This window comes from Mustela lutreola, chromosome 15, assembly GCF_030435805.1.
Source record: "Mustela lutreola isolate mMusLut2 chromosome 15, mMusLut2.pri, whole genome shotgun sequence".
Classification (NCBI taxonomy): Eukaryota; Metazoa; Chordata; class Mammalia; order Carnivora; family Mustelidae; genus Mustela; species Mustela lutreola.
This window is the reverse complement of record NC_081304.1, coordinates 16,493,876-16,516,537: the sequence shown is the minus strand read 5'-3', so window position 1 is coordinate 16,516,537 and position 22,662 is coordinate 16,493,876. Positions and strand designations below refer to the sequence as shown.

Below are 22,662 nucleotides of genomic sequence, written 5' to 3'. Positions count from 1 at the left end.
GTCAGAAAGCCTGCGGAATTACTCTTAAGCATCTGTGTGAAGACTCTGGCGGCTGAAGCCCCACAGGTCCCCCAGTGAATGTTTAGTATAGACACCTGACCTCCATGGAGTCTGTATTGAGGCGAGAAGTCTCCCATTCTCTCTCAGGGCAAGTGTCAAATTGAGTGTCGGCAGACTGCAACATCCACATAAAATTGTTAGGTGGGTTCCGTCTTCTCGTGCAGATTAGAGGAAGAAAATTCTGCTCGAAGAGACTTCCACATTGGTTAGGAGTCCTCAGCAGCTGAGGTGGAGAAGGCCTGGTTCTTCTTCATCTTCTCCCCCCACCTTTATTTTTTTTTAGAGATTTTATTTATTTATTTGACAGAGAGACCCAGGGAGAGAGGGAACACAAGCAGGAGGAGGGGAAGAGGGAGAAGCAGGCTTCCCACCAACCAGGGAGCCCAATGCGGGCTTGATCCCAGGACACTGAGATCATGGCCTGAGCTGAAAGCAGATGCTCAATAACTGAGCCACCCAGGCACCCCCTGGGCTAGTTCTTCAGAAAAGATTACGTGTCCCGGGACGCCTGGGTGGCTCCGTTGGTTAGGTTAGCTGCCTTCAGCTCGGGTCATGGTCCCTGTGCTTGCTTTCTCGCTCTCCCTCTAGCTGAAAAATAAATAAATAAAATCTTGAAAAAAAAAAAAAAAAAAGATTACGTGTCCCTTTCAGCCACGTGCCTCTCTATTAACTTGCTCCCTATTTAACTCGTTAGTGAATATGAAAATACTGCACTAAACAAGCATAGGTCTTCAGTAACTTCCCTCATATTGCCTACCCTTTGACATCCTGAATCTAAGGGTCTTGGGTTTAACCTTGAGTTAATGCTCCTAAAATATCCAGCTTCGGAACTGCCCAGAGTTAGCTGAAACCTTCACTGAGACTTCATGGTTAGCTCAACCTCTCCCTCTGTTCAATCCTGCTTCCTTTGCTTCTCTTCTATAGATGTTGATCCCAAGAACATTCCTTAATAAAAAAAGCTTCACAAAATCTGGATATAAATGAAGAATGTGGAAGGTATTGGGTTCAGGAAACAAGAGAACCATCATAAAGAAAGAGCAAAGGGAATCTCTGGGAGGTAAAGAGAGATCTTACGGGGACAGCTATTGACAAACAGAATGCAACCAGACCAGACAGAAGCAGCTCTGAAAGCTACAGAAGATAGCTTCAAGATGAAATTGATGGGATCACTGAAATAGTCAACCATTTGGGGAGGAGATTTGGACAAGTGGTAGAGTTTGGAGTTGAATTAATGATACATATTTAAAAGTTTAAAATGAGAAATGAGGCAACCAATTCTAGGGAGAACAAAATTGAACAGGGAAGGAAATTATGGGTTGTCTATGGCTCAGTTGTGAACAGGGTTTAAAAAGTTATGAAATTCTAAACTTTGAATAGTATTCCAACCACAATTTTGACTATATTGAAAGGAGAGCGGGAAGTTTATGTGCTCAGGGGGAAGCAAAGGAGGAAATGTAAACCCGCCTTTTCCTCCACAGGCAGTCAATAGGCAACTTCTGACACTAAAAAGTCTGTTGCTGTAATTGGAGAATTGAGAGAAATAATCAGAGAAACCGGCTAAAGAGATGAAAGTGATTCCTTCTGAGGAACAGGCAATTGTGAATTTTTTTCACTATTTAAAGTATACAAATGTATATCTTTGATAAGAATAAAAAAGTAGGGGCGCCTGGGTGGCTCAGTCAGTTAAGCATCTGTCTTGTATCAGGTCATGATCTCAGGGTCACGGGATCGAGCCCCATGTCAGGCTCCTTTCTTGGCGGGGAGCCTGCTTCTCTCTCTCTTCCCCTGCTTGTGTACTCTCTCTCTCTCTCTCTCACTCACTCTTTCTCTGAAATAAATAAAATCTTTAAAAAAAAAAAAGAATAAACTAAATTAAAAAATAAAGTAAAAAAAAATTTTTTTTTTAAATAAACATAACTTGCTCTTGGGCTCCTGTTGAACCTCTGCTTGGGTGACGATCTCAGGGATCCTAGGACTGGCCCTAGTCAAGTTCCCTGCTCAGCAGGGAGTCTTCTTCTCCTGTTCCCCCTGTTTGTACTCTCTCTCTTGCTCACTGTCTCTCAAATAAATAAATGAAATCTTTTTTTTTAATTAATTAATTTTTTTAAGATTTTATTTATTTATTTGACAGAGACAACAAGTAGGCAGAGAGAGAGAGAGAGAGAGAGAGAAGCAGGCTCCCTGCTGAGCAGAGAGCCCAATTCGGGACTCGATCCCAGGACTCTGAGATCATGACCTGAGCCGAAGGCAGCGGCTTAACCCACTGAGCCACCCAGGCGCCCCAAATAAATGAAATCTTAAAAAAAAAAAAAAAAAGAGCTGTAAAAACACAAATGGTACACGGGTGCCTGGCTGGCTTAGTCAGCAGAGCCTGTGACTCTTTATCTCAGGATAGTGAGTTCAAGACCCATGTTGGGCATGGAGCCTACTTAAGGGAAAAAAAAAAACATATATATACATATATATGTATATATATATAACAAAAAACACTCTTTACCCAGATTCACCATTGTTAATATGTATAATAGTTATATCTGTCTATATACGTATTTATATATGTGTGTGTACATATATATGTATATATTCTTTTTTTTCTGAGAATTTCAGGTAAATTATAAATATTTAAAATTTAAAATATGTAAATTATAAATAAATTATAAATATCATGGCCCTTTAATGCCTCAATACTTCAGGGTCTATTTCCTAAAAATAGGGATATTCTCTTACATAACAACAGTTTATAAATTTATAATACCCTATTGTACCATACATATTCTTTTAAAAAAAATCTTATTTAGGGCGCCTGGGTGGCTCAGTGGGTTAAGCCGCTGCCTTCGGCTCAGGTCGTGATCTCAGAGTTCTGGGATCGAGTCCCGCATCGGGCTCTCTGCTCAGCGGAGAGCCTGCTTCCCTCTCTCTCTGCCTGCCTCTCCATCTACTTGTGATTTCTCTCTGTCAAATAAATAAATAAAATCTTTAAAAAAAAAAAAAATCTTATTTAAGTAATCCCTACCCAACATGGGGCTCAAACTCGTGATTCTGAGATCAAGAGTTGTACACTCTTGGAATTAGCCGGTCAGGCACCCCTACCATAGATATTCTAAATTTGTCATTTGATCTTATGATGTCCTTTAGAAGATTTTTTTCTCTCCAGGACAGGATCCAGTCTAAGATCAGATATTGCATTTAGTTGTCACACGTGTTGGTTTTTTTTAAATACCATCGACTATCCCCTTTCCTGTACTTCTTATTCTTTTTTTTTTTTTTAAGATTTTATTTATTTATTTGACAGAGAGATATCACAAGTAGGCAGAGAGGCAGGCAGAGAGAAGGAGGAAGCAGGCTCCCTGCTGAGCAGAGAGCCCGATGTGGGACTCGATCCCAGGGCCCTGAGATCACGACCTGAGCCGAAGGCAGCGGCTTAACCCACTGAGCCACCCAGGCGCCCCTGTACCTCTTATTCTTGCCTCCCATTCTCCCACGACAAGCCCGTACCTCCCACTTCCCTTCACCCATTTCGCCCACTCCCCCATTCCCCTCCCCTCTGGCAACCCCCAATCTCTTCTCTGTATTTACGGACCACTTTTGCTGTTGTCATGTCTTTAATCACTTTTCATTTGAGACACTTCCACAGACATCTTTTATGACATTAGCATTCTTGAAGGATGTCTTCCCCCACCCCTGATGCTTTATGCTCTTCTGTTTTGTAACCAATACACGAAACAACAGATGTTGGGGAGAATGTGGAGAAAGGGAATTCTCTTGCACTTTTGGTGGGAAGGCAAACTAGTGTAGCCAGTCTGGAAAACAGTATAGAGGTTCTTCCAAAAAAAGGTTTTGTTTTTTAAAATAGCGTGTTATTTTGTATTTGTCCAATGTTTCCTTTATTTATTTTTTAAAAGATTTTATTTATTCATTTGACAGACAGAGATCACAAGCAGGCAGAGAGGCAGGCAGAGAGAGAGGAGGAAGCAGGCTCCCTGCTGAGCAGAGCACCCGACATGGGGCTAGATCCCAGGATCCTGGGATCATGACCCGAGCCGAAGGCAGAGGCTTTAACCCACTGAACCACCCAGGCACCCCTTTTCCTTTGTTTAAATGAAGGTTATGCATCCTTGGTTAGAATTTGTATAGGTAATGTGTCTCTTTCAGGATGTTCTACCTGGGGCACACATTATCTAGCTATCCTTCATTGGATGTGGTTTTGACTCTTCAGTTGAGGAGCTATCTGATTTCTCCACTGTTGATTCTTCTTTCTCCTTTGTAATTAATAAACTGTGTGGAGGAAACAATTTAAAGCCGGGCAAATATAGTGCTTGTCTTCAAAATTCCCCTCTAGCTTCGTCTTCCGTTGATGGTTCTTGCCTCATTCAATCATTAATATCATTGTTACAGGGTGAGTCTAGCACTCCCTCTACGTGTACCAGGCTGCGGGGATGATATTGTCACCAGTGGGTCAGGAAGGCAGAGCATCAAGCTGCATGGTTTATTTGCCCCATTCGGTTCTGGACTTGCTTGGGACCATTCATTCTTTGCTTTTCTCCCTATTTCTCCCTCTTAGAATGAGTATGTCTAGTCTATACCTGTCTTCTCTCTACATTTTGGAAGCACACCCCTTGTGTGGTTTCACAGGTTTACAACTGGAGAGGTTTGCTTCAGGATCAATTGTATCCTCCATATCTGATTTAGATGATATTTAGAGGAGACTTTGAATTTTAGACTTTAGAGTTGATATGGGAACAAAATAAGACATTTGCACTGTTAGGAAGGATGTCAGCAGGACATAAATTTGGGGGACCAGAGAAAGAATGGAAAAGATTGAATGAATATGTCCTTCGCAAATTCGTATGTTGAAATCCTAATCTCCAATGTGATGGTTTTAGGAGTTGGGGCCCTGGGAGGCAATTAGATCAGGAGTGTGGCGCCCTCATGAATGGGATTAGTGCCATTATAAAAGAGGTCCCAGTGAGCTCCCTCACTCCTTCAGCCATGTGAGGATATATCTAGATGACCACCATGTATGAACCAGAAAGCAGAGCCTCATCAGGCACTGAATCTTCTGGCACCTTGATCTTGAACTTCACAGCTCCAGAACTGTGAGAATGTTGTCTGAGCCATCTGGTCTATGGTGTTCCTATTACTGTAGTCTGAATACCCTCCATTTCTTCTCTCCTTCACTTTTCCTTTCTTCCTTCCTTCCTTCCTGTATTTATTTATTTGGGCATCTGGGTGTCTTGATTGGTTCAGTGTCCAGTTCTTGATTTCAGCTCTGGTCATGATGTCAGGGTCATGGGATTGAGTCCCGAGTTGGGCTCTGGGCTCAGTGGGGTGTCTGCTTGAGATTCTCTCCCTCCCCTGTTCACGTACACACACTCTCTCTCAAATAAATAAGTCAATCTTTAAAAAAAAAAAAAGAATTATTTGAGAGATATCGTGCATGTGTGCACCCATCCTTCCTTCCTTCCCTCTTTCTTAATTACTAGCACGAGTTCATGAATCCTTATTTTTCTCCAAACGGCTTATAATTCGTTATTATACTTACCTAGGGATCAAATGTCTCAGGTTTGACCAGTGGGAGACCTTTCAGGTTGGCTCCTGCATCCTTGTGATAGAACTTCCTCTTTTTTGGGGGGGGGGCAGTTTTGTTTTATTTTTTAGCTCTTTCTTACTTTCTGGCATAGCAAAATGTGTACTTTCCCTGTCCTAACCCTAGAATCAGCCATTTCTCTGAGCCATGGTTCTTTTAGTGGGGAAAGTTATGAGACCAAGATAGGGACACTAAGTGTGCTCATTGCTACTAGGATGTCTTTGCTTTTTGGCCCTTTCAGAGGAGAGAATTGAAAATATATGCTTGTATATACACAAATATGCACACATACCTACAAATATACATATGATACATACATGTGTATACATAAGATGTATATATGCATATACATATACGTATTTTAGAAATCATGAGTTCAAAACAATAATTTCAATTCCAATTAATCTCCACAGCATTGTTTCTTGCTTTCTTCCTCTCCATAGTTACATGTATCTTCTTCTACAGTGAGAATTCTGATCACTAGTGATATCGATGTGTTTATTCATTTGTTTGACTCTGTAAGATATTTAAAATGGTCTCCCAATCACTTCACCCATACCACTAAAGCATACCTGCTAATGAGTTCAGGACTTGTTTGTACTTTTACCCCCTTCCCTGAACACATACCTTTCCCTATCCCAGACTGAGGTTATACAGTCAAATACTGTGTTCATAAGTCACTTTGATTAATTCGTCTTAGTCCCTCTCTGCACTTCCCTTCCCAGGATGGTTATGGTACTCATTTGCAGTACAGTTAGGTTCATTTGTTTGTTTGTTTGTTTGTTTTTTAAGATTTTATTTATTTATTTGACAGAGAGATATCACAAGCAGATGGAGAGGCAGGGAGAGAGAGAGAGAGAGTGTGTGTGAGAGAGAGAGAGAGGGAAGCAGGCTCCCTGCTGAGCAGAGAGCCCGATGCAGGACTCGATCCCAGGACCCTGAGATCATGACCTGAGCTGAAGGCAGTGGCTTAACCCACTAAACCACCCAGGCGCCCCAGGTTCATTTGTTTTATTTCAATTTTATTTCCCCTTTTCCGTTCTTGTTTTTTGGGTGTATGACAAATCAATATGCTCTCAAAAGTAAAACTATTACAAAAAAGTATACTCAGAGAGGTGTCACTCTCCTCGGATCGTTCCACTACATTCCCCCTCACCCTTTATCAGTAACCAACTTCACTATTTTCCGGTTTGTCCTTCCAAGTGTTTCCTTTTGTGAAGATAAGCAGATAGATGTATATTTTTATTTCCTTTTTTCTTACATAAAAAGTAATGCGATCTTTTGCACTTTACTTTTCACTTAATAACATCTGACAATCATTCCATAACAGCTCATAGAGATCATCCTCGATTTTTTTGAAGACTCTTTTGAATGCAATTAAACTAGATCTTTGTATTCATGTCTTTCTAATCATTTAATAAGTTTTTGGTTGTAAGGCAGTTAAGAGGAGACCCCAAACAGTTCCATTACATAGTTGCATTTGAAAATTCAAAAGCAGTGAGACAGAGGTGTGTGAGTACTTCCTGCTCCAATACTGTGGGAAGATGGCATTGCTATAGGCGACCTCATTTTCCTGAACAGTGACCAGCTTCTTGATAAAGTTTCAAACAAAACAAAGCAGCGTTTTCTCAGTTTAGGTGGTAGTTGTATTCCTGGAAGACTTGTTGGGTATGAGAACTCTGCTAGGCTGCTACTGCTACTTAGGGAGTGGGGAGAGCCAGAAGGGCAGTTTTCTCCATCATTCTTTACAGCTCCGGAGTTTTCCATTGTGTGTGTACTAGTTTATCCAACCCATCTTTTATGCTTGGGCATTTAGATAGTTCCGAATATTTTGCAATGACAAATAACCCTCTTAAAATTATAGGGGCACCTGGGTTGCTCAGTGGGTTAAAGCCTCTGCCTTTGGCTCAGGTCATGATCCCAGGGTCCTGGGATCAAGCCCCACATTGGGCTCTCTGCTCAGCGGGAAGCCTGCTTCCCCCTCTCTTTCTGCCTGCCTTTCTGCCTACTTGTGATTTCTGTCAAATAAATAAAATCTTTTAAAAAACTTTAACTAAGTAAAAAGCAACTTGCAGAATCCCTTTAAAAAATAAATAAAACTATACATATGTATTTTCGTTCTTTTGAGGTACATCTTCAGGGTAAATTCCTAGAAGTGGGATCACTGGGTTGAAAGTAGAAGCATATGAAGTTGTGTTCTATACTGCCGATTTCCTCTTCATGAGGGTTGTGTCATTATGCCACCAATGTAGGAGATGACTTGTTTTCCCACAGCTTTGCCAACTGAATTTATATTCAAGTTCTGAATTTTTGCCCATTTATTGGGTGAAAAATTGTATCTCAATGTAGTTTTTAACTTTTTGAGTATAGTTGACACAAGAGTACATGTTTTAGGTGTACAGCACAGTGACTTGACATCTCTAGGCATCTTTATTTTTTTAAGTAAACTCTATGCCCACCGTGGAGCTCGAACTCATGACCCTGAGATCCAGCCCGTGCTCTACCAACTGAGCCAGCCAGGTGCTTCTCAATGTAGTTTTAATTTGCATTTCTCTTATTGAGTGAAAGTGAACAACTTTACATGGTTAAGAGCCATTTAAAAAAAATCTTTTTGGGTCTATTCATGTCCTCTCTCAAAACTAAACCTTTTTATACATTAGGAGTATTAGTTTTTTATTTGTGACATATGGGCAAATATTTCTTCCTAGTTTGTCATTTGTATTTTTTTTTGTCATGCAAAAGGTTTTTAGAGTATTCAAATCCAGCATTTTTTGTTCATGTTTCTTTTTTCCTGATATTGGGTGGCTTTTCACTTTCTCAGATGCTTTTTTTCCCCCTCTCAGATGCTTTTGAAAGGATATGTCTTTTCTTTAGCTTTGTGGTTGTTTGGCATTTTCTGACTTCTCCTAGAATGTGAATGGCTGTACTCTAGTCCAAGGAATTTCATGGACAGAATTGTTAGCTTTAGAACCCTTATCTTTCAATTCCACCCTCTTGGTTGACGCGCTTTCTCTTTTCTGTCAGTCATACATTTCTGCCTTCTCTTTCATTACCTCTTTATTACCCATTCTCCCCCAGGAACACGGCTTCTGAGGCTGCTACCCCGGCTCTATCCATTTTCAAACCTTTCCCTAAAGCAATGACTGTGACCTACTGAGTGCCAAACTGTGTTCGGTATTTTGTATTTATTATTCCATTTTTTACCCCCTGTAGATTGTTAATGCTTCTTCTAAATGCACGCCTCCCTTCTGCTGTCTCATGGAGTGATTCAGCTCCTTTCCTCACTCTCTACACCTACAGGCTTATGGTGGTAGCAGGATCCTTACTGGATCCCCTGCTCTGTCTGCCCCCTGCCCCCCACCACTACTTGGAGGGGATTTGAAGTTACAGGCTTCTAGTAGTGAAGGCATGAGCCCTGTGTAGTCTTTATTTGTTCTGGTCGATTTGAGAGTTGTTTTGGCAAAGTGAGGGGCAGATCTGTAATCAGGCTACTGCCATTGCTTTTCAGCCCCGGGAGTCTCAACATGCTTAGTAGAAGGATACATTTCAGGACCTAGTCATGACGAAAGCCACTGAAAACCAGCAATATACATGTATCTTCATTGAGTATCAGTGGTTATAAATGGTAGTTGAAGTGGGAGTCGAGAGGGTTGGCGTCAAGATTAGCAAGGGGGACACGCCGCGTAATAGTGGCTTGAGACTTTATCAAGTTGAAAGTTTGAGAAAGTTTAAGCATTTTCTTTAAGACTGTGGGCAAGACAGTGAGTGCTTGCTACTGTAAGGCTGCTACTGCTCAATGTAATATTGGTGGTCCTGGCCATAGCAGTTAAAAAAGGAAAAAAAGAAATGAGGTATGTTATAACAGCATTAAAAAGGGATAAGTATCATTTGAAGATAGTATAACCTTACAAACCTATAACCCTACAAACTCTTAGGTAAGAAAGTTCACTAAGTTGAATACAAGATCAATGGCCACAAAGCAGGAATTTCTTTACCGCAGTGTGGCAGGGGCTCTTGGCTGTCTAACCAACAGCCATTCCCCCTTCTTTGCTCACAAAATCTGTTTCTTTGTGTACGACATCAGGAGATAAGTCATGATTTATCTAAACCAGTCATAGCAAACCCATTCTGTTTTACCAGATTCTAAATTTACCAGCATCCCCTGAAGCTGGGGATGAATTCTATGACGAAGTCCTGGCCAGTAATGTGTGAGCAAAAGTCTGCCAAGTTGTTCCTGGGAGTTTCCACTTTTTGCAAATTTCTGGTTTCTTGAAGCCTTGGTTTCCTCTTGTGTCAGATCATACATGCCTTACCTTTTAAGACTGTGAAGATGAAGTAAGATATTCTCATATCAAAGTGATCCATAAATGTGAAATAAAAAGTAAGTAAATGCTAGTGTTATTCAAGATAGTCAAATGATTATGAGCACAGATGTAGCATTGGTATAAATGCTACAGACTGGCAGTAAGTTTAAGGAGTGCCATTATATACAAGGAAATCCCTTTACCCAATGTTATTATTAAAAAACTAAGAATTGATGAATTTTTTATGTAGCACCTGGCCCAGTGATTTAACTCACAAAAGACTAAGAATCTAGCACCACAGAGAACATGTGATTTGCAGATGGTTACACCTCTACAGCTGTTAAGTTCTAGATCAGGAGTTACAAAATATAAAATGTCAGATCATATATACAGTATAATCTATACTACATGTATATATATTTAAAAATATACCCACAGGGGTGCCTAGATGGCTCAGTGGGTTGGGCCTCTGCCTTCGGCTCGGGTCATGATCTCAGCATCCTGGGATCAAGCCCCACGTCCGGCTCTCTGCTCAGGGGGATCCTGCTTCCCCACCCCCTGACTGCCTCTCTGCCTACTTGTGATCTCTGTTAAATAAAAAAATCTTAAAAAAAATACACACACAAATACATATAGTAACTGTTGATGCTTTATAGGCCACATAGTCCTTGAAGCGAGAAAGCAGCCACGGACATGTAAACAAATAGGTATGGCTGTTCAATAAAAGGAAACAGGCCATGAGCCATTTGGCCTGCAGGCCATAGACAATCCTTGTTCTAGACTCAAGAGTTTATTGTTTGACAGTGAACTTGTCTCACAGGATCATGTCTTGGGATCAACCTAATCATTTTTCCATGACATCATCTCAACCCTATTATTACCATTTTATTATTATTACCACAGTGCAACCAAAGCACTTTCATGGTGATTTATCACATTTGATCCTCAGTCTTCTGTGAGTGAAGAAGGGTAGATCTCATCTTCTTTGTATTGATCAGAAAAAGGCTTAAACTATTTAAGGTCACAGAGCTACTGAGGGGCAAAATCTCTATTTCCTAGAGATCTGTTTAGTGCTTTTTAAAAATATACGACTAAAAACCTTAATTCTACTTCATTGTTTTTAGCTTCTACTGTTAATCCTTTTCTTATTCAAACTCCTGTGAAGCATTATGATTTTTTTTAAAAAAAGATTTTATTTATTTATTTGACAGACAGAGATCACAAGTAGGCAGAGAGGCAGGCAGAGAGAGAGGAGAAAGCAGGCTCCCTGCTGAGTAGGGAGCCCAATGCGGAACTCAATCCCAGGACCCCGGGAACATGACCTGAGCTGAAGGCAGAGGCTTTAACCCACTAAGCCACCCAGGCGCCCCGCATTATGCATTTTTAAAGACTTGAATTTATTCCTTAAATGTAGGTTTTAGCGTCAAATTGAAATTTCTATTTTGATGGTATTGAATATAAAAAGAATGGTTGTGATAGGAGAAGAAATTGGTAGTGAAAAACTTAACTTTGTTTTCTAACTTAAAGCAAATTCTAGTCATTTAAGGAGGGATAACACACTTTCAATTTTAGTGTGAGGAGAAAAACAGAGAGGCAGGATATAGATCAAATCACCATCAAAGGACTATGCATATGCTAGATCTGAACCTACAGTTGATACTAAAATTTCCTCTGTAAAACCCAAACTTTTATGTTTCGCTATAACAGATAACTTAAAAACGGAGAGGACACCGAATAGTCAACATGAGACATGATTTCAAATTGCCAGAGGAAGTCCTCTTTGAAATACCCTAATGCCCAAGTGTCCAGCTATATTACCTAATACCCGAAGCCTTTTCCTTTTCTGTGAAATGGAATATCACCTAGTTTATAGGGTTGAAGAACTGAAAATTCTATGGGTAGATTAAGTAACACAGTACATATGGTAAGATTTCATTAAATGCAGCTCATTAGCCAAGTTTGCACTTATAAAGAAAAAGAAAACTTACACTGAACCATTAATTAGCAGATAAACAAGCCAAAGATTGCTTCCTGTTTACACTTCTACTAGTTATCCCTGTCCAGCTGACAGTAAATGGCCGGTCCTAGGGAAGATTATAAAGCCTGTCGTTTGCAATGATCTGCCAACTCCTCCCACTTCATGTGTCGTCTCGATTTCTACCCCTTCTTCAAGTCTGAACAAAACCATTCAGCTCTCTATACTTTATCCAAGATAACTAGACCAGGGTAAAATTTAGTTTCTACATTCTACTTCTCTCAGGATATCCTTTCTAGGGATGTCTGGGTGGCTCAGTTGATTAAGCATCTGCCTTTGGCTCTGGTCGTGATCCCAGAGTCCTGGGATCCAGTCCAGAGTCGGGCTCCTTGCTCAGGAGGGAGCCTGCTTCTCTCTCTGCCTACTGCTCCTCCTGCTTGCGTGCTCTCTCTGAGAAATAAGTAAATAAAATCTAAAGAAAAAAAATGTTCTTTCTTGATTTTTAAAAGATTCTAATTGGAACAAAAAAGCTTTGTGTCACCTTTAAATACATTTCAGAAATCATATGATTAAAGAATAAGCAGGTGACTTGCAAAGTAGCAGCTGCTGGCAAGAGGCTTCTGTAGTTTAAAGAAAAATATATTCTAAAAATTAACACATTTTTGTCACAATATTTATCTGGAAATTCCAAATAATACTAAAAAAGGATGTGAGTTTTTTTTTTTTTTAAAGTGTATGTATGTATTAGGAGAGGGTCTAAGTTTAAAAAAAAAATTAGAGAAACACTGCCTTAGACTTTTGTGGCATATAAAACTGTTAATTTTTCACTATTTTGCTGTGCCTTACTATAAAAATACAGATAGCACAGCTGTTATGTAGCTTCAACAACTTGATTATAAATTGCTTTCAAAAGTAATTTATTGGGATTTTCCGTATCCTTTAATGAATTGCAAATATATTAACAGAAAAGGCTTTCTCCCCGCCCCCAAGGACTGTACAATTTCTGAAATAAGTCAGGAAAAGCAAAAAGCAAAAAAAAAAAAAAAAAAAAGACACAAAATTACATTGTTTCAATGCAAATAGAACACACACATCACACCCACACTTGCATTTTTCTGGATTTTCACAAAGAAAATGGGTCACCATATTTCTCAGTGAAGACCCATACTATATTCTGGCTAATCAGAGACTTCCAAACTTTTTTCTTCAAAAAGAGCATTTTTAATAGACTAAATACTGGTTATCACTGAGTTTTTGTTTAAGGTACAACAGCAGCATGGTTCAAATGTAACTTGCAGTTCTTGGAAAAAACCAAAAATTTTAAAATAATGAAATACAGAAAAAGTTGGGACCACCTTTCATTATTTTGAGTACCATTGTTCACTTGAAAAAATATTTCTAACCTTCTAAAATCCCAGAGTTAAGAACCATTTCCAAGGGGGAAAAATATCCAATGCCAGAACATAACTTCCAAACAAGTGTGTGTGTGTGTGTGTACACATATATGTATGTGTATGAAAAGCTTAGAGACTAAAAAAGATGTTATTCGTAGTATTTTAAATTTCCTTCAAAGTAACTACTGAAATTTCAAGCAAACATTTTGCTTGATCAAAATGTATGTCCTTTTCTGTTTATTTGATCCTCATTCCAGGCAAAAAAAAAAAAAAAAAAAGGCAAGCAAGCAAGCCAGAAACAGTTACTAGGTGGGAATACGGTTTCAAATACCTAAACGTTTTGAAAGTAGGTATGAGGAAAATGAAATCAGGCTAAGCTTGGGCTGAGCATCCCATAGCCAGCCATTGCCATGGTGTGCCTTCCACAACTATCCTTTTATCCTTGGTCTCAAAATTAGTACCAGAAAGGTTCTCGCCTCTGGCACAGGACATAAATTCCTACTTTGTACAAAAAGATAATTATACATTAGCAAATTATGTTCTAGCTCAGCTTTCTCCAGGCTTTGTAATAGAGCTCAGGTTGAAGGTTTCTATGAAATTTTGTATTTGATAATGTTATACAGCTGGCTTATGATTCGCCAATTAAAAAAATAAAGGTATATAAAATTAAATATTACAGAACTAATGAATAAAATGGAATATTTGTTAGAATCCAAGTGCTAGCCTTTGGGAATTTTTAATGATATTCATTTACTCCCAACCTTTCCTTTTTCTTATAAATTATTTCTTTAAGCAGCACATATTACATGGATTTAGGTAGGAAATTTTGTTAAATATCTCTCTGGCATCCAATACCTAATCTAAGACTCTGACTTGAATTAATTTATGGCGATATTTAATCCACATTCAAATGAACAGATTAACAGTAAATGATAGGAAGTTACTGAAGCTACAGGTTAAAATTTTGTTCACATCTTCTGTAATCCACCTTATTTTTACAACTTGACTAACAAGTACAGGTAACCAGTAGATAAATTTGTCCTTCATCAAATAATCCAAAATAATAACCGTAGGCCTGTCATTCATAAGAAACTATAATTTGTTATATTCTGACATTGGCACTTAAAAAAAAGTTAACAACTAAAGTTTCTCTAAAAATTTCAATACATTACAATAAAGGAGATACACAATTTAAGACTTTAAATCTGTTACTGTGAATTTCCAATAATTCCCATTTTATTATGCATAATTAGATCTTTAAAATTGTGGCCATTCCCCGAAGACACCAATTTATGAGAAACTCAGGAGAGAACTCACCTCCTTCATAAGAATGGGGTTTTTCTTTTGCAGCTAAAATTTTCTAATAGCCTAAACCCAATCACTCTCGGTAAACGTTTTGGTGACTCACGCTACTGAAAATAATTTGAAGCAGAGAGCCGGAAAGAATGGAAATGACCTCAACCAAAGGTAACTACACATTCTTGCACCCTGCTTACACACTTAGAAAAGTCAAAGGGATATTTTCTTGAACAAATATAGAGTCAAGGTTATGGTACAATTTTGATTGTATTAAGGCTTTCACTATCATGATCTCTTAAAGTCTCTCCACTTTAGTGTTCTCATTTTGATTCTTATGGTGAACTTAAATGGCTATTAAGGGCCTTGTTTTGGCTTTTCAGTGGGCAAACACTCTACCATCTCTGAATGTTAAAGGTGATCCCACAGAGCTCAAAGAGAAGAGGCAATATGGTAAAGGGACAACTTTAAAGTTTGCAATACCAAGACAATGATCAACACTTTGAAGCAAGATGAATAAATTAAAATTCTTGGTTAGACATTAAAGCATTCTTGCCAAGAATAAGTGTACACTGTATGGAGGGATATTTGATTCCTACACATGAGTCCCAATGTGCCCATTACATTTGCTTATGGGAGACACTGCAAGTTTAAGGTAATTTACATTCCTTGGCAATCAAGTTACTCTGTTATAGGCAATGTCTTTTTATTGTTCCATCTGGCACTTGCTAACACCATTCTTGAAGAACCTAGAAATGAAGGTCAGTCACTCTGTTAATCAGGAACAGAACCAAATAAAAACAAATTTTTGGAAAAACGACCAAGAAATTCTGGTTCATCACTATTTTCCGTATCTAATGGTTCCTTCAAGATAAAACATAACTCTTCCTTCCATGATAGCTTTCCAACAAAGGGAGATTAAAAGAAAAACAAAAACAAAAACAAAACCAAAACACATAAAGTTCCCCATCCTACCCCCTAAATTGCCATTCATACTGGTGAAAGAGCCAGTCTTGTTAGCAGCTAAATATTGCACTGCCTTTCATTCTGTGTACAGTCAGGGTCCAATGAAAGTGGCACACTCATGGTATAAGTGATGGATGATGACACTGCCGGCTCAAGAGTGAAGACTCAGTATATGGAGGGACAAGAAACATGTCAGCACTAGTCACACATCCAGTTGCAAAAGTCTGATTTCCAGAAGTTAAAATTCATCACTTTCAGCTGCATGAAGTTGTGTGTCGTCTGCATCTGTCATGCTGCTCTCCTGGGATTCATCTGTTCCCACTTTAAAAATAAAAATAAAAGTCTACAGTAAGGTATCTGACAAATCTTTCTTCTTGGTTCATGAAAACAAGTAAGGAAAACTATTCCATGCAGAGAGAGGAGATCTTAAATTAAGGCCCTTAAAAATCCTGATATCCTTCAATAAAATGCAACTCAGGTTCCTTATTTTACAGCATGTCTGAGATCAGTTCATTGCATTTAACCTTTAAGAGTTTTAAATATTAAAGCTGCCTCTCCCTAATGAATTCCTTATTCCTACCCTAGCTAGGAATTAGAATTAGGGTAGGAATTATTCCTACCCTAGCTAGGAATTACGTATTTAAGACACTGAAAAAAGACTGACATTTTCTCCAACTCTTGACTCTACTTTGGGAACAGTCCCTGCTAGTCCACAGAAATATAAAATACACGCTCAGTTTAAAAAGGGTTATTGGGATTACAGGAATTATGATTTTAGTTAAAGCCTTCTGCCAAGTTTTCTGGAACAAAGGCATCTTAGTTCATCTCATCAGAAGTTTTTCAATTCTCTTGTTATTAAAAATACTATTAGGGGCGTCTTAGATGGCAGTCAATTGAGTGACCCACTCTTGGTTTCAGTTCAGGTCGTGATCTCAGTCAGGGTTGTGAGATCAAGCCCTGCATCCAGCTCCATGCTAGGTGTAGACTTGCTTAAGATTCTCTCTCTCCCTCTACCCCTTCCCCCGACTCCCCCACCCTTCACCCCCCAGTCTAAAAAGAAAAAAAAAAAATCTTAAAAAAGGACTCAGGGAGTGCCTGGGTGGCTCAGTGGGTTAGGCCTCTGTCTTCGGCTCGGGTCATGATCTCAGGGTCCTGGGATCGAGCCCTGCATCGGGCTCTGTGCTCAGCAGGGAGCCTGCTTCCCCCTCCCCACTTTGCCTGCCTCTCTGCCTGCTTGTGATCTGTCAAATACATAAATAAAATCTTTTTTTTTTTTTAAAGATTTTATTTATGTATTTGACAGAGAGAGATCACAAGTAGGCAGAGAGGCAGGCAGAGAGAGAGAGAGGAGGAAGCAGGCTCCCTGCTGAGCAGAGAGCCCGATGCGGGACTCGATCCCAGGACCCTGAGATCATGACCTGAGCCGAAGGCAGCGGCTTAACCCACTGAGCCACCCAGGCGCCCAATAAATAAAATCTTTAAAAAAAAAAAAAAAAAACGGACTCAGTTCTCACTAGTTATTTTAAGATATACACTCAAGTGACGAGTGCCTCAGTCAGTTGAGCATCTGACTCTTGGTTTCAGCTCAGGTCATGATCTCATGGTTCCTGGGACAGAGCCCCATGCAGGGCTCCACGCTCAGCAGGGAGTCTGCTTGAAGATTCTCTCCTTCTACCCTTCCCCCACTTGCACGCTCTCTCAAATAAAAAAATTTAAAGAAAAATCTTAAAAAAAAGATATGCACTCAATTTAGGGATAGAGTATTTACTACTGCTTTAAACTACTTCTTTGTTCACTCCTCTTCTTCACCCTTCAATTTATATACATTAGCCATATTTTTAGATTTTGAATTTGCTAGAGTTTCGGAGAATTTGAATAGTCATACTGCAGATCTGTCAATACTTTCTAATGTGCATAGATTTATTTTTCATTCACTTAGCACTTACAATGTCTTCAACATACTCTCACCTCTACCATTCCCACCCCACCCCGCATTCCTATGAAGCATAAGGCAGGCATTAGTTACGTATTTAAACCTCAACTGAGGTCCTAGGAAAAACTTGCAATGGATTTATCAAAGTCACACAGCAAATTAGATCCAAAATGATTAGTTACCTGATACCACATGTACTTGTTAACATATTGCCCTATTTAATTTCTCTAAAATTCCATTTAGTATAAAAAAATATACTACGGTTAAAAAAAATAAAAAGCAGACTACAAATCCTTATGCAAAGGTAGCTCTCTGAATATTTAATACTCAAGAAAACTTCCATGTTTACTTTATGTCATAAATAAAAATCTGTCCCCCTTTGCCTAACTCTGAGGTGATGTTTTATTAGCTCTCTGGTTTGATACACATACAAACCTGGTTCTTATGGATGATACTCACTGATCTGTTCTTCTTGGGTTATTGGCTCCTCATCATCTGGAAGGTAGCGCTTATCAATTGCCTCTTTAATCTGGTTATTGGCTCCTTTAGGATCTAAATCCATAGCCCAAGAGAAATTCATCAGGGCGAGGTGCGTTTGACCTAACTTCTTGTAAACCTAAAAATAAACAGTAGCACTACATTTTTCATTAAGTTGTGAGTTTCAATTATAAAATCCTATACATTAGTAATTTAAATAGGCTTCTGATTTACATGCTACAAACCCATTCTGATAAGTAGGCCATTTTCATCCTATAGAAAAACTCAAGACTAACCTAGTTCCTTCTAATATATTCAGATATTTTCAGAATTCCTTGCCTCTGACAGTGAGCTTCCAATAAATCATACTTTGACTGGATCAATGACAACTAAAAGAAATGGACTATAAGCTGCTTGATCAGCATTTATTTACACTGATTTTAAGAGCTGTTATATCAACTCTAAACACCTGTCCACTGTTCCCAGTTACCTTAACCAGTTGGCATCTAGTGGCCAAGTCTATAAAGTCTTGACTAGTCTGTCTTAGAAATCTTGGAAGCCAGTTCTTCTCGCTAAGACAACACAGAACCATTAATTTTCTTCTTTTAGGGGATGCCTATGTATTTTGTTGATCATTGGAGGCTAAGAGCTTTCTAAGACACAATCTCCGTTATGAACTCAGGACTGCCATTGGCTGTTAAGTGTTAATACATGCCCAAAACCACAGTATGTTTAGGATTATGGAGTGTGTGTTCTTACTCCTAATCAGGATATCATCGTCTTAAATGTTTTAACTTAATTCATTCTTTATTCCCAGAGCATTTAGTTCAGAGCTCTAGCTGAATTTGCTCAACAGATGTTGCACAATATGTATTGTATTTCTTCTTCAGAAGTTAATACTTGTTATCAAAGTCACAATTTAGGACCATGGCCCCAATCTTTACCTTTCCTATTAAGAAGTAAACGAGGGATTCTTTGGGAACAATTTGTTTCAATTCTTCAAGTTCTTGTAAAGCAGACTGAAAAAAGCAAAGAAAAACAGAGTAGCAAAATTTTACAAAGTTCTAATTAAGCAAGTGTCTTTATTTGATTTCCCAAGTCATCTTACCTAAAGCTTATACTAGATCTTAATCAATGCACTTCCTTATTGCATTAGTTCTTGTTGTGAAAATAAAACGGATGAAAATACTATGAGAACAGGAACTAAGAAATGGCAGGAATTCACCAGAGTACACTGAGAGCACATACATCAGGTGACAATGCTTGCTTTTGTCACCATTTTCTTTCTTTCTTTATTTATTTTTTAAATTTTTTATTTTTTATAAACATATATTTTTATCCCCAGGGGTACAGGTCTGTGAATCACCAGGTTTACACACTTCACAGCACTCACCAAAGCACATACCCTCCCCAATGTCCATAATCCCACCCCCTTCTCTCAAACCCCCTCCCCCCAGCAACCCTCAGTTTGTTTTGTGAAATTAAGAGTCACTTATGATTTGTCTCCCTCCCAATCCCATCTTGTTTCATTTATTCTTCTCCTACCCACTTAAGCCACCATGTTGCATCACCATCACCATTTTATTTAAAATAACAATACTCCATTACACTGTGTAAAAGCATTTTGAAAACTAAGTTGCAGAATAAAACAATTTTGAAGTTCTGTTAATAAACCTTTTCCCCTATGCAAACAACTAAGCTTTGAATACCAACCTGTCATTTTAACTAATGATGAAGAGTCTAAAATTTAACCCTCTGAATTAAGTCAAAACTGTCTAGAAATCTTTTGACCATTGTTGAAGGGCTGGGGAAATTGAGAGAAAAGATAAAGAAATAGATTTGCATTTAAAAGACATGACGATCAAAAATGAAACTGGTTCCCCAAATGAGATATTGTCCATTTTTCACCTAGCAAATGGACAAAAATAAAAATAACTTGATGTTGCATAAAGTTACCATGAGAAAGAGGAATCAGGCATTCTCACCACTGAAGGTGGAATTATAAACTGATGCAACCTGTTTGTGAGGACAGTTTAGCACTATCTATTAAGTTAAAAACTGCACCACTGATTCAGCAATCTCACTGCTAGGCATTTATCTCAGGGGTATATTCAAAAAAGTTCACTAAATCACCTTTGTAAGAATATTCAATCCAACATGCTGCTGCAAATCACAACAAGGTGTGTCTAATCATAGCCTAGATAAATAAATTGTGGTCCATCCTCTATGGGACACTATATCTGTAGGTGCTCAACCGTATGTTAAAAGAATTAAAAAAACAAAAAACCAAAAGCGAGATGCAAAAGAGTACATGCAAAAATACTATTTCTTTCGTAACAAAATATATATCACACATATACAAACAGTTATGTGGGTATTCCCATGTTTTATATTTATGTGAGCATATATATATATTTTTCTTTTTTCTGGCAGAAATCAATACATATATGGCCCATATATATGGCTGACTCTTGGGGAGGGAGTGATTGAGGTAAAAGGGGAGAAGAGACCTTCTATTTTTTCCTTGGTAGCTTGCTTTATTTTTTGAAATTTCTAACATAAATAGATTTTATTTCTCTTTAATGTCCACAGAGGTTATATACTTTTCTTCTCTATGCCTCTTTGTAGTAAAAACAAAATCCAATATAATTTAGGATTAAAAAAAAAGGTAAGTATCAAATATCTCTCCACAGGAGTGTTAAAGTGAAAAAAGCAAATTATAGAACAGTATGTGAAAAATGACCACAGTTATGACAGCTTAAAATAAGACACATTTTTTTTAATCTTGCAGTCTGTGCATTAGAAGTCTAATATGAGTCTCACTGGGCTAAAATCAAGGTGCCTTCCTTTCTGGAGGGTATCTGTTTCCCTGCCTTTCTTGGCATCTAGAGGCTACCCACAGTTTTTGGCTTGTAGCCTCCTTCCTCCAACTTCAAAGGTAACAAAGTCTGGTTGAGTCTTTCTCATTCTGGTTCTGATTACAGCTGGGAAAGATACTCCACTTTTAAGATTCATGTGATTAGACTAGGACTGCCTCAATAAGGCAGGATACTCTCCCCAACTCAGGTCTGTATCTTTAATCTCATCTGTAAAGTTTCTTCTGCTGTGCAAGGTAACACATTCACAGGTGCTCAGGATTAGAGCATGGACATCCTTAAGTGATCATTACCCTGCCTACCACCAGAGGGTAAGTCCAATTTGTTAGGTACAATTAAAAATACATAAATAAGGAAAAAGATCTAAAGAAGTATGTTCTGAGTTACCAATGCTCCTCCCTGAAAGGTCCCCTTATGAGGCACATTCAACTTTGTATTTTTTTATATCTTCATATTATTTGAATTTTTGGGTAATAAGCCTGTTACTTTCATAAAAAGCCCCCAAAGAGATATAAGGAATAAAGTAGTGATCAAAGACAGTGGGCTAGTAAAGGTAGCAGAGGATTATATGGGCATTTGGGTAAATTAGGGGATTTATTCATTGATTGGTATAAGACTTTAGTATTCTCTCTCCAAGAAGGGTATAAAAGATAAGGAACCAATCTTATTTCACAGTTCTAAGAGAGCTTAATACATCCTTACCTGACCCTCTCTTACCGTAAGGCCAAATGTAATTTCTTGGCTTTTGTAAATTTTTTATGTAAAAAATATTACATAAATTTTTTATTTTTTACTTTTATCTAAAATAAAAGATTAAAAAAAAATTTTTGTGTGAAGTAGTATGTAAGTAGCTGGGTGGTAGGTTCCATGGACTCATTATCACAATATAGTGATGTCTGAAGTTTTCTCTAATAAAAAGGAATAAAAAATATGGGACACCTGGGTTGCTCAGTAGGTTACGCCTCTGCCTTTGGCTCAGATCATGATCTCAGGGTCCTGGGATGGAGCCCTGCATCAGGCTCTCTGCTCAGCAGGGAGCCTGCTTCCCCGCCCCCGGCCCCTGCCTGCTGGTCTGCCTACTTGTGATCTCTCTCTCTGTGTCAAATAAATAAATAAATAAATAAAATCTTTAAAAAAAAAAAAAAAAAAAAAAAAGAAGAGTAAAGGCACACACACACACGTGCATGTGCACTTTCTTAGCGTATTTATTTTAAAGTGCTGCTTTTTACACAAGTCTGTAAGGGGCTCTGGAGCATCCTTAACACTTCATTGTCTTCCTAACTGCTGGCAACCTAACAGAAAAACTCAAAATACTGCTGGGCTGAATGGGTCTTAGAATCACACCTGCTTGTCTAGGAATGGAAGACTTATTACACATGATAATTCTACAAGGTAGACTGTTTTCTAGTCCTTCCATACTACAAAGTATTGTAAAATATACATGGAATAAAAAATCAAGATAAAAGATCTGTGGTCACAGATATCATTTACTTACAATCACTGTTAAGACCTATCAAACATTACTGACAGGGACTGATGAAGCCTGTACCACAATGAAGAAGCCTGAGACTGATTTTAATATTGCAAAAAAGCAATTTTCACACTGGTTGGGTCTCTAGACTTCTTTATACTCTTAAAGCTTATTGAGGAACCCAAAGAGTTTTTGTTAATGTGTATTATAGCTATCAATACTTACTATTATCAGAAATTAAAATGTGAAAAGTTTTAAAAACATTTATCCATTAATTTAAAAGTAACAACACCAAAGCATTACATGTTAACATAGATAATATT

The 22,662-nt window shown here is 38.3% G+C and overlaps 1 protein-coding gene across 9 annotated transcripts in view; it reads right to left on the bottom strand.

The window, feature by feature from the left end:
* Nucleotides 1–13,124: 13,124 nt before the first annotated feature.
* CDC27 (cell division cycle 27) overlaps nucleotides 13,125–22,662 on the bottom strand; it is a 72,791-nt gene continuing 63,253 nt past the window's right edge. For 4 of the 9 annotated variants that reach the window (XM_059147694.1, XM_059147695.1, XM_059147697.1 and 1 more), the window contains exons 17-19: nucleotides 18,937–19,011; nucleotides 17,975–18,131; nucleotides 13,125–15,903 (exon numbers count right to left, since the gene is read on the bottom strand). In XM_059147694.1, the coding sequence (XP_059003677.1) occupies nucleotides 15,821–15,903; nucleotides 17,975–18,131; nucleotides 18,937–19,011 (315 nt within the window). In that variant the 3' untranslated portion in view covers nucleotides 13,125–15,820. Of the gene's footprint in view, nucleotides 15,904–17,950; nucleotides 18,132–18,936; nucleotides 19,012–22,662 lie in introns of all 9 variants that reach the window. The other 5 variants (XM_059147699.1, XM_059147701.1, XM_059147703.1 and 2 more) reach the window with 3 other exon arrangements.